This window comes from Falco rusticolus, chromosome 11 (genome assembly GCF_015220075.1).
Source record: "Falco rusticolus isolate bFalRus1 chromosome 11, bFalRus1.pri, whole genome shotgun sequence".
Taxonomy (NCBI): domain Eukaryota; kingdom Metazoa; phylum Chordata; class Aves; order Falconiformes; family Falconidae; genus Falco; species Falco rusticolus.
This window is the reverse complement of record NC_051197.1, coordinates 29,150,504-29,163,472: the sequence shown is the minus strand read 5'-3', so window position 1 is coordinate 29,163,472 and position 12,969 is coordinate 29,150,504. Positions and strand designations below refer to the sequence as shown.

General features: G+C 38.1%; 1 protein-coding gene across 7 annotated transcripts in view; it reads left to right on the top strand.

The window, feature by feature from the left end:
- Positions 1-12,969, top strand: part of RALGPS2 (Ral GEF with PH domain and SH3 binding motif 2) — a 134,239-nt gene that overhangs the window by 103,007 nt on the left and 18,263 nt on the right. For 6 of the 7 annotated variants that reach the window (XM_037403568.1, XM_037403569.1, XM_037403571.1 and 3 more), the window contains 2 exons: positions 8,296-8,350; positions 12,015-12,092. In XM_037403568.1, coding sequence (XP_037259465.1) covers positions 8,296-8,350; positions 12,015-12,092 — 133 coding nt within the window. The remainder of the gene's footprint in view (positions 1-8,295; positions 8,351-12,014; positions 12,093-12,969) is intronic. The other variant, XM_037403573.1, reaches the window with a different exon arrangement.

The following is a 12,969-nucleotide window of genomic DNA, read 5'->3' as shown; positions in this document are numbered from 1 at the left end:
GAAGCTCCGCAGCCTCTCTGGGCAGCCTGTTCCAGTGCTCTGTCACCCTTCAAATAAAGAAGTTCTTCCTCCTATTCAGAAGGAACTTGCTGTGTTTCAGTTTGTGCCTGCTGCCGCTTGTCCTGTCGCTGGGCACCACTGAAAAGAGCCCGGCCCGTCCTCTTGACACTCGCCCTAAAGATATTTGCAGATGTTGATGAGATCCCCTCTCAGTCTTCTCTTTCCCACACTGAACAGGCTCAGCTCTGGCAGCCTTTCCTCATGAGGAATAGTGTTTCTTTTTCCACTGAACACACCAACTGCTTCAGATACATCAGGACTCTTCCACTTGGATTTCTTCAGTTACCCCTGTGATAGAAGCTTTCAGGCTGTGATAGAGGTCAGTCAGAGCATCATCACTAGGTGTGAGATTCATGACTGGAGGAAACCGTTCTGCCTGTAAGCATGTTAACACTGAGCAGTTAATCCAGCCAGTGCGTGTGTATCTAAACTAAAAACACACGTTCAGGTGATGATGGATAATTTTGATTGTGTTGTGCTGGGAAAGACTGATGATCCATTCTGGCAATGGTGCATAGTGTACCAAAACTTTTACATCAATGTAATTAATCTTTCAGATAAGAAGGATATATTAAGTGGGTATTTTTCCTTCCAATGAACGATTTGTAAAGCAGCAGCAAGGCAGAAAGTGAGCCAGGTATGGGATTTCCTGAAAACAGGCCTGTCTGTAACATAACAGCCATGGTCAGTGATCTTTATCAGATTCTTTTCTTAATTTCAGGGTCTGGAGGCTGACTGTGTCCATTCAATGCATTCTGCAAAGACCTGGAACTAAAATACAATAAAAAATTAGAGATATAACCCCTGTTATATAAAGTTCTTGTACTTGGGCCAAAACAGTTCTGGTTCCTAGAAGTATGAGACTCTGTTCAGCAGACGGTCGTATATTCTGCTGGAGTAAGGGACATGTACATCTGGTTCTGTTGCCATTTTGCTTTATAACATAGGTGCTTGTTATCTGAACAAAAGTGAGAAATGTTTCTCCAGCAGTGCCAAGGCTATCCTAATTAGAAGAAAGAAACACTTGACCAGTCGTATATACAATATCAGATGGGAAATGTTTTCTTGAATTCAGGAATGTAACAAGAGGAAATAGTCTCTTCTAAGTTTTAAACATTCATAGTTTAGACAGCTGCATTTGAATTAGTCATTTGGAGGTCTTTATAATTACACAGAGAATTAAGATCATCAAGGATATGATTGACTTCATTCTTAGGTGGGTGGCTAAAAAGAAGTTATATGACCTGTGTCCTTAAAACCCCACTTTATTTCTGTTGACTGCAGAGAGACTTTTGACAGATAATACCTAAAGATACAGGCAGATTAATACTGCTGAAAATGTTTTGTGCAGACAATCCAGAATATCTGCTTTAAGTAAACTGGGACAGATGCTTTTACTTTGCAGTGCAAGTTCATTGAGAACCTCAAGTGCTTGCTATCAGTAAGTCCTAAAGCTACAAGATCATCTTGTTCTGCAGTCCCTCTGTTTTGGTGAGGTCACTGTATGTACTCTCTCAAGAAGAAGAGTGAGTTTGCCCTTCTGGGGTCCAAGCATTGCTCTTGGCTGAGTTGGAGGAACCACCTGCACACTCTTACCAGCTGTTCTCCTGCATGTATTTCCCTGCTGTCACCTCCTCACCTAAAACTAGCATAAATTAAGATGTTTTTACTAGATCGTGGTTCCACTCAAATAGCATGAAACTTCCTTTTTATTCGTAAGATTTTTCTTAAGAATGCATGGTTTTCTAATACTCCTTGATATCCTTATACTTTTAAAGTATTCTTTTCTTGCTTAAGTGTACTCCTAAGTATCTTTGCAGCAATGTTCAGCTTGCTTCATTGATGTTTTCAGAAGTTTGGGATTTCCAACATTTTTTATAATTTGGCTCAGCTGCGTTACTGAATTTCTTTTCTGAAGTTGAATTTGTTCACAATGGCTAATTGTCCAAATAATCCTAGAGGTAATAGAACAGTGTAAAATAGACACCTCGTTTCATATATTTGGCCTTTCTCCTCTTACAGCACTTAATGTATGGGATGCAAAGTATGTTTGCTTAGGAGGCTTTTCTTTTTAAGGGTGCACTTAAGAATAGATGTTGAGGTATGAACACAGAAATACTGGGCTGAAATTGAGAATGTAATTTTAGGTGTTTAAAAACTCAAAGAAAACATGTTAATGGATTATGTTTGTTGTGGTGTTGGATGCAATTTCTGTTCTAACTTGCAGTGTTTTCTTTCTCAAACTATTTCTTTTTTTCCACTTATTTTTCCAAACCTACAATGATATGGATGAAAGCTGTGGAAAAACTATGGCTCTTGAACATTTGCCTTCATTTGTGTGCTCCAATTGCTTGAGAATAACTTGAGCCTTTATTCTAATGCAGTCAGAGAAATTAATACTGCAGAGTCAAAGAAGGGTATTTTGAATCATTGTGGATTAATGTAAGAAAGTGCCTTTGTAAGAACAGTATGTTTTCAAACCTGAACTGGCATAAAATGCGTATAAGAATATCAGCATTTTAATGAATTCCTCTATTAAGTCACCATCTTGAAGTACTTGAATTCTACAAGGGATTATATTTCTCTTTAAATAAATGAAGTATAGGTGTAGGTATACAGTATATGCATTTACTTTCAGGTTTTTGGCAGCCCATACAGTAGGGAAGAACTATACACAGCCAATGTTTATTTGATTCCTTACCCTATAGTATGTTGTTTGGGTGTTTAGGACTCTGAGTCATCAGCAGTCTGCATCAGAAGATCAAAGTTATGGTAGGGTTTCGGGCAGAAGAAATATGTTGGTGGTTCTTTTTTTAATATTCCATTTAAATGGGTATATAGATGCCTGTCTCCTGCCCTAAATGTGGGTACCCTGTTTTGCTGTTGTGAACTACTGCTTTATTAGTGATAGGGTTAATACAAAAGCTGTATAATATTTCAGGTTGAAAATGCACATGTAGGGGCCTCCATTTGAGAGGAGGAGAGGGGTATACAGGAATTCTAGTACCCCATTTCTTCCCCAGTCCTTATTAGTATTGCTCAGTCCAAGGCATGTACTATGGGTATTTTGTGATTAATGCTGTTGTACAACCTCCCTGTTTCTTCCTCATCTTTATCCATTTGGTTGTTTGCTTGGGTTAGTTTTTCACAATGGAACTCATTATCAGTGATGGTATTAAAAATTAATGCCTGTTCTCTGGCATCATATTGCTCGACTCATTTGCCAGCCTTCACACTGTTCTTATTTGGTTAACTAGCTAGTCAAAGTTGAGCTATTTAAACTTTACTGTACAATAGTTAAATGGTAGTGAACTAGTTAAAATACGTATGAGGTTTTTCAGTGTGGTCATAGACTCAACAAGGCAGAACATAACTTTCAGGGCATGGAGTCCATCTCCATGATGTTAGTTTGGTTTTTTGTACTACAGCAATTGGTGTTCAGGCCTCTTGAGCAATTTTTTGTGTTTTCACGTTAGAATTTCGAGCTCTGTCAGGTCAGGCTGTGTGACTGGAGCCAAGAGAGTGTCAGCTACAGATTTGAGAAGGGGAAAGAATTTTGAGTCTGAATACTTTTTAAACTCTTTGGGGTTGGTTTGTTTATATTAACACCTGTTTAACTTTGGGGACTAACTTCTGGATAAAGGAAGCCTGTGTTAAATGTTCAATATCCTCAGACTTTCAGAAATGAGTAGATGCCGTGACCAGGGGGGAATGGGTATGCAATGGTGTAGGCATTCCCTATCACATAACTAGGAACGCAGCCTCACGCTGCTTGTGTGGCTGTAGCATAGACATACGTATATGCACACCTACAAACGAAACCAGAAAATTCATATCTGTATTCAGCTGCAACACTACAGTTGTATGTAAACAATCCTGAAGCTTCTCAGATAATCATCAGCACAGCGAACAAGAAGTAATTGCCAATTGCTGTTATCCCCAAGATAGGAAAAAGCCTTCATGTTATCTAGTAAAGATAAACACAACTCTGGGGGTTTTTTTGTTTTGTTTTTGTTTTAATCCTGTACAAGAAATTTTAAATTTTATTAGCAGCACAGAAAACCAGGAGGATAGTGGTTTGTGTCAAGTGTCTCCTTATATAAAGCCAAAACTTGTGTATAACATTGCTTAATAGAGAAGGCTTATACTGCTTAGGATTTGTTATTAAGTTTAACCTGAAGACCTACTTGAGGTTGTTGGAAAAACTCAAATATTGAGTACATACTTGAGAAGAATTTAAGAAGGTGATATATTTTTAAAGGACTGACTGAATGAAATATTTCCAGTTGAGGTGATAGTCAAATAGTGCACTTAATGTTTAAACAGAATTTGGCTAGACATCTAACTTTTATTAAGGTAAAACCAGTTCCTTTCACCTCTGTTTTGTTTTGGGAGAGAGGGATGTAATGTATATCCTTTTGCTTTTGGGGAAAGAGGGTTTTTTTAGTATCAGAACGTTTGTTGTGAAAAAAAATCTTCTAAAGTTTGTTAGAATCTAAAAAATCCTATTACAAGATGCACTATATAGATGTTAGAGGGCTAGTCAAATGCTAAAATTCAACCTTTTCCAGGTTTTTGTTACTATTTCTTAAAACATGTGTAGGCATCAATATAGATGTTAAATCAATAGCTGTGATGTTTGGCCCACTTTTTTCCAAATTAACATTGCTTTTAAAAGTGTAATTGGCAATTTCTATATAGCTTGAACTCTTTAAATGAAACTTTGTTTATAAATCCCTCAAGTTAATTTAATTTTTGTAACTGTACTGGTACTGTAACAAGGATTATCACTTTCTGAAATGTGAGATTTCAGCTCTTTTGCTCTAGATTGTTTTGCATTTTTAGAAAGCAACACTAGCTTTTAAATCTTTCTGTAGAGTACTTAGTACAGGGTTTGAAATATAACTTTTTTAGCAAAGCTAATTCAGTTGCCATCAAAATGTCATTTCATATAAAATTTTAATGTATCAGCCTACTTTAAATATTAAAAAATGACTTTAATACAGGACTGTTCGGAGATTCTAATGTGGGTTTCAATCAAGTGGGCCTCAAGTAGAGCCGCAGTCATACTAAAGTTGCACTTTTTGTTAATATAAAGCTAAATTTATGCAGTAATAAAGAAATAAATCAGATTCTAAGTGTCCCTAATAACTTCAGTGTTGGCTGGATGACTAGGGTAAACAGGAATTACTGCTGCATTTTGCAGCACAGACTGCTTCAAGTAGCAACATGGAAAATTTCAATTAACCTGCAAGGAAAACATTTTTCACATGCAGGTGGTGAAACACAGTAACAGGCTGCTCAGAGAGACTGTAGACTATATTTTCAAGACTCCTTGAGGAACATGACTAGATGAAGCCCTCAGCAATCTGATCACCAAGTTAGGCTTGTTCTCACTAGAATGTTGGACCAGATGACTTCCTAAGGTCCCTTTGAGCCAGAGTTATTACAAAATATATAAGTAGATTCATAACCTATAGAAACAAATAGGAGAGACCCTCTGTTTGGACAGGTCTGGATCAGGCCTTCTTAGACACAGTTTAGGAGCTGCCATACTGGGCTATTACATTTGCTTAGTCATGCAGTCTGTGCTTTACGGTGACACGAGTGCACCTGATAGTAGCATCAGTTAATCACTTCCTAGTCATGCCATTCCCTCACTTGTGCTCCTTGGTGTTTAGATGGCTCAAGAAACTCACTCTTGTCTTCACAACTGTCCAGGATGCTGGATTCCCTTTCCTGAGATATCATCATACTTGAAACCTACCTTCCTAATCATCATTCCATCTGCTAAAAGGATTACAGTACTTTAAGATCTTACTACAAGATACTCTACTACAGTCTTCCTCAAAGACAGACAGCTGCGAGGTCTTACAAAAATACCTGCTTAAAGTTGTCTCTGAATTCTGTTATATCTGATTGTGTCTCTTGGACCCCAAACCATGTTACTTATTTATTTGAAAAGACTTAGTATATTGCCTTACAGAGAGTGCAGCTGTGTTTTTGTTTGGATGAAAAAAAAAAAATAATCAGTCATTGAGCTTTTCACTGTGATTTAATGTAGGATTTGCTGAAAACATTAAGTGGCAGTTGTTTCTTCCAGAAAATTCCAATGTTTGTTCTAGGATTTTGAAAAGACTTCTACCGTAACAGCAGGCTCTATCTAGACAGGTTACTCCAACTAGTTACTCCAGTTTTGCCTGGGATACTTCATGATCTGTCTGGTGGTATTCTTGTTTAGAAGCATGTAGGACTACGGCATTCAGTCTACAGATTCTCTTAATTTTCCGTGAGGCAAGTCAGCTGTAAACTGTGCTGAACAGAACTTCTGATTATTTTTTTAGTCACTTTTTGCTCACCTGTCTTGTGGCACCAGAATGACTGCTGATAGATTAGATTTGTGCAGTCATGTGAAGTAAAAATACTTACTCAACTGTAGTAACTGTGCTCTTTGATACATTGTTGTCACAGCTACAGAGGAAGTATAAGTCACAGAAGTATAAGTGACTGTTCTTTTATTTTATGGACAAGCTACCTGCTACTGTAACCTTTTAAGCAGTTGAATGCTTGAGGATCGATGATCTGAGAATGTAACTACTAAAATCGTAGGCACTTCTAGAAAATAATTAGTCACCAGCAGAGTATTGTACTCCCATTCTTGCAGACCTTTATGCCTAGCATAGGAGCGAGTATCTCCACTGGAACATCACTTTTATGTATGTCCCTTAGCTTCTTTACTATACAAGTCTCTTATATTGTAATGTTAGAGTGACCTAGGTTAGGACCTTCCTTTAGGGAAAAATTCAGGGTAAACCAAGACCAAATTATCTACTGTCCCTTAGAGATCATGTTAATAAGAGGATGTTGAGTTAATGTTTGCAAAAGAAGCATCTAAGTTGCATTTGCTCGCCTGTATTTGCTCTTGGATTTTGCACAGAGAGAGCTTCAGTTCAGCTCTTGGCTGGAATTACCCCTGCTGTGTGTGAATTTTTATTGCCTCCATCTTTACCCTGTGTTTACTCAGTGGGTATCCAGACTCACCTTTGTACAGATTAGCTTTGTTCTTTAGGACACCACTGTTCCCTGCTGATTTTCTGTGTAAAACTACAGCGAACTTGTTCCCGTTTTCAGTCTTTGTTTCTGGGTGGAAAACCTTAAGTCAGGCGCACTGATTCGGGCTTGTGTGTGTGTGTCTGAAAATCATTGTGAATCAGTTCGTTCTTTTATAGCCGGGTATTCAGGAGGCAGAGCCAACAAGCTGTCAAGTTAGTGTGCCGAAAGGTGAGCTTTTAGCAGTAGCTGACATGGAATTAGGCTGAAACTGAGGAGCCAAACCCACATGTTGGCTTGAAATGGGGGGCAAGGATGGCAGCAGGCATGGGAAGTTGGTCTGCTCTGAAAGGTGGAGAGCTAGCAAGGCAACAGCTGAAACATTGGTTGTAGGACAGTTAGTAACTGAAGATACTGAGTTTTTAACAGCATTTCTATACTGACATATTTACTGATTTTTAACAACATTACAGATAACGCTACCTTGTGTTATTGTGCATATTTAAACACGAATTTTCAGGCTGATGGGATTTACTAGAATTGTAAAGTTAGTATGTTATTTATGGGCCTGCCCTAAGTGGATGCATCAGATATTTGGGATTTTGCGTTTTTCCTCAACTTTCAGTGTTTAAAATAAAATACTTGCAGTAATATTGGATTACTTTGTGAAGCACAGGAGGAAAAAATACTGTTGTGGTCTGATGCAGTAAGCAGGAGATAGCTTTAAAAGGTTGTTCGAGGCTTCTCACATCAGCAAAGCCTTCTGATACATTGGAGATTCAGCAGTGAGTTTGCAGTACTGTGAATTGGCACCTCTGTGTTATGACCACATATGACTTCATAAGGAATTACTTAAAAAGTGACCTTTCTTTTTAAATGCTTGTTGTGTTAATCAGAAAAATCTGCATTTAGGGTGTTCTTCACATTTGGAAAATGCCTTTGTATTTATTATTATTAGTGCTCCTTTTCTTCAACTTAATGTGCACCTAGACCCTGTCCCTTCAAATCTCTGCCTCAGTTTGTGGAGTTCCTGAAGCGAATCACAAAGTATTTTCATTGTAGTATTTTAGTGAAGTGGTTTTTATACATTTAAACTTGAATATTTTGAGGAGAAGCAGACATAATTGAAATAGATGGATTGTGGATGATGAAATAAAAGTATCATTCATTCTTATCTTTTTCAAGGCAGCAGTGATGGTTCTGAACTCAGTGAAGAGACTTCATGGCCAGCATTTGAAAGGTAAGAAAAACTGCTGCTCAGAACCTGCATTTCTCTATTCAGACATTGCTACTTACAATCTTTAACTCAGTCCTGAAAATGGTGCTTGATTTTAATGATCTAGAGATCTTCTGTGTGTAAGAATATTAATAAACTGTAGTAAGTTCATGGGCTCTGTTAAAGCAGCAGAGAAGTACCTTCTGCTCAGTGGTAGTTAATAGGGCTTTTGTCTCATTGGGTGCTTACTCATTGCACCCATTCTTTTAAATAGTTCAACCAGAGTACCATTAAACCTCAAATGATTTTTCTGGTTTTCTATATTTGTATGTCCTGTGTATGCTATTTATGTGACCCATCTGTTTTTCATTTTCACTTTCCCTGAGATATTTCATCCATTCTTAGTCCCTTTGTTCTTGTCATTGACACAGTCACCTGGTTCACTCTCTCTCACCTGCTCTTCACTTGTTACTTGCCCTTGTGTTACACGGGAAAAATGCAGAAATGCCCTTTGCTAATGTCTGGCTTTGTGGTCCAGAATTAACATCTTGCCCCTTATCCGATACTGCAAGTGCTCAGGTGACATTGACCACTTCAGTCCTTTCCCGTGTTGTGTTTGAGAATGTGGAAAAAGACTAACAGCTGTAATTTAATATAATAAAAGGTGGAAATTTCATCTTCCCACAGCTGAGTAAGGTGCACAATACAGTGTGCAGTTTGCTTCTATAACTTAGTTTCAGGTAATCCATCAGCTTCAGAGTTGCCATGGGTGACTTTTTCTACCATGCTTTGATGACATGTTTTGTAGATTTATTTTTTTTTTGTCAAAGAACTTTATAGCCAGGATTTTTTACCACAAACCTATATTGCTTGAATTCATTGAAGCAGTTCAAGTTCTGTGTTAATTTTGAAAGAAATCTTTGAAAATCTCTATGTGCCAAAGGTGAATTCTTTGATACCTCATCCTATAAATATGATTACAGATGCATGAAGAAATGCCCTTATGATTCTATCATGTAAGCTATAAGAACAGTCCACATAATCATAGAAAGAAAATTGCGACAGAAAGAAAATCTCTTGTATGTGCTTTTTGATGCAACCTGCAAGATTCACAAGGTTTTCTTGCTTTTTCTTCCCTGTTGCTTTATGGAATTAATCATTTTCAGGTTATTTCTCAAAGCTAAAAAGTTATATGGAAAGCCTTAGACAAAATGGTGAACTAAGTGCTTTTACTCAGAGCAGCAAAAGAAACTGAATAGTTTTAGTAAGCCTCAGGCTTAAGTTCATGGTAACACTCCAGATCGTTGTGTGGACTTCTGAGGTGGAGTTTTTTCATCCCTGTCCTAATGAGAACTGGCTGGTCCAGACTCTTCCCAGTTGGAAGCTTTGCTCCACGTCAAACAATTTTGTCAGAAGATACCTCCTGCAAATTCCGCTTGCCTTCAGTACTTTCTTCTCTCCTGAGAGAGCTCTTTGAGAACTCTGAAGTTGCCCGTTTTTCAGGGTGAGTTCTTTTGCCTGCTCCCAGGGAGAGGGATTGGTTCCTTACAGACATTCAAAACGTCATGTGTGAAATTCCTAGAGACACACCAGCAACCCTGTGTCTGTTCTTTGGTTTGTAAGATGGTGAAGCACGTTTTGTAATTCAATAGGTAATACACTGACATGCAAATGTCAACATTTAAGATAACTAGAGAAGGGTGTGACTCTAATTTTGATCTCTACAGTGGGTGTCCATTCTTCTAAGAGTCTTCAAGTGACAGAGGAGTGTTTGTCTGGAATTAACAGCTACTGGCAAAATTGGAATACATTCAGTGTTATTAACGATTACTTCCTATGCAGTGTGAGTGGGAATTCAGTATTTCCCAGTGATTTAGAAACTGGATCTTTGGGTAGGGGGCTTGAATCTGCATCATATGCCTAAGAGAAAGAAATGAGATACTCCACACACAGATTCCCCAGGTAACAGAAGGAATTCTAACAAATATTCCCAGTTTTCCTGACCCTCCCGTTGTTTGTAAGTGGGAAATGCAGAAGGGCTGAGAATTGGACTCACTGATTGCTTTCAAGTGCAACAGAGACACAGTCTGAAACTTGAGAAATAGCTTTCAGCATTGGGGTGTCCATTTAGGCTAATCAAAATTACTTGAAGGACAATTTAATTCCAAGTCCTGACAGTTATATCACGTTAAGGGCAGTATACGTAACAGCTCTTCAGTCTCATTGGTTGTCATCCTGAGTGTCTCTGAATAGATTTCCCTGAAATAGCACGAATCCAAGAGTGATATAGCCTCCTTGTTATGCAAAAAACCCCAAGCTTAAAGGTAAGAAGAGAATGTATTTCATTTGCATGTAAAATATATGTATGCACAAATACACAGCTCAAATTACAGTTTTCTTTCCTTCATCTTAATTATTCTTTTACTCGTCTATATCTTGAACGTATTTAAAAAAAATCACTTATGAATTCAAAGGTAGCGGTTATGTTGAAAGACATATTCTGGCAAATTCTGGGATAGATTAGTAGATGGTAATTAATTAGTATCTTTTTGATAACTCTTCTTGTAGCGAAGGCAATAGTTTGATCTGGTTTCAAAAAACAAAACAACAAAAGCAAACAACCCCCCTCCCTGTTCTTCTTGTTTAACGCTGCTGGTCTTTACTGTATCCCATCTTCAAGCCCGTCTCGCTTGCCTGCTCTGTGCTATTCTGAGTTCAGATTGAAACATGACAGTGCTACTTGTTTAGGTTTCCCATTCTGAGAAATATTGCCCTGTCCGTGCATAAGCAGCTTTCCAGCTAATGCAAAACCCCTCTCACAGGTGACAGATTGTTAGATTTTTACTGTGTAGGCGATTATGCTTGTAAAATTCTCATAGGCTTGTATTTAACTGCCTGCTTTGCAGAGTTAGAGCTGCTTTCCAATCTTTCAGCATAACACAAGCAACTAGAAAAATGGATTGAAAATAGGGGGTGAGGACAAAGTGCCTGTGTTTCTATTGACTTAAATGGAATTCAGTCGACAAAGGGATCTGTTCCAGAAAAACAAGGTTCAATGAAGCAAAGCAGCATTCAAAAGGCAGATGGAGAACACAGCTCTGGTTAGGGATAATGGTATAGATCAGGTTAAGGACTCTAAAATGTGAAGCTTATAGGTGAAGTTTTAAAGCTTGTGTGAACTGCGGAACTGAAATATTGCTTCACTTATTTCAATGTTACTTAATACAACAATATTCTAAATGGTGTCAGGCATGTTTTGACAGTGCCTTTGATTTCTTTCAGCCCAGCAGCTTGTGTGTGTGCATAATCATAGAAGTTGAAACCATTTTTTGTAGTAACAGCTGAAGTCAGAATTGAAAGACAAGTTTTATTAATGTGGATCCTTTACACTGATTTAATCTCTAAGATCTAAACGCAGAATTTGCTGTCAAAGTGTATTGTTCTTCAGTGTCAATAAAACACTTCTGTATGATGAGTTCTGACGAAGAGAACATCTGATGAAATAACAAACCCATGGTATCTACCTCTGCATGCTTTTTTCTAAATAAAATTACCCTGTTTTGTGTGTGAAAGAAGGTGCTTTGTGATATGCACACACACAAAAAAATACTGTGCTGTTTTAGCAGTCGTGCTGTTTGTGTGAATAAAAGTATATGTAATACATACAATTTATAATGGAATCCAACAGGAACAGGTTGTACCATTCTCTCGGTCCGGGGACAAGAGTGTCACGAAATGGCTATCGAGGCCACATGAAGGCCAGCAGGTACAATCCCCACGGCACACAGAGGTGTCAGACTTTCCCTCTGGTGTTGGTGATTTGGTTTGGTTTAATAATTAAGTGGGTGTTTTCTGATGTTATCTTTCTAACTTACATGTGAAAATAAAGGTAGAGACCTTTTCCTTCAGACTTAAAGCTTTCCTCTTCTATGACTTAATCTGTTTCACCGTAAGGGCTTTTGTTCATTCTGGTCTGCAAATCCAAATTCTGAACCATTGGATCTTTATATCAAGGCTTAAAGATGTTTTACCAGAGGTAGCTTTTTTACTGCTTGCCACTGCGTAGCAGTGTTGGTATTTCTCATGTGGACAACAAAGCTGCTGCTTGCACTAATGGATGGCATTCGAGATGTTTTCTTTGCTGGCAGTTCTGTATTGAATTTCTTTTCCCCCATTCCCTGAAGTCAGAGATACGCCTAAAATGAGTAACGCATTAAAATCAGCCCAAATTTATTACATATAATATCATTTGCAAGCTGACAAGAGTATAACTGATTATTCTGATTAATTAAAATGCAAATTCTGTCTCCAGCTGTTCGGCACTGCAGTTGGGAAAGAGATGGCCGTTAACTGTGAAACTTTTCCCGTGTTAAGAAGCAAGCATTGTCTCACTGAATTAAACTCATGTTCACATCTATCAGTGTCAAAAATCGTCTCCATATCATCATCCTCACTAGGCGCAGCAATGAAAATGTTTGCTAGATTTCTAGTTTGCTTTGAACGTTCATGAATGTTAGGATGGATGAAACAGCAACTCCTGGCTTGCTTCGAAATGAATTTCAGGTGCTGTTCAATTTCTTGGCTTTTCTAGAAAGCTGCTGGGGTCAGCGATTTTGTTAGCTACTGTGATTGACGTTTACTGA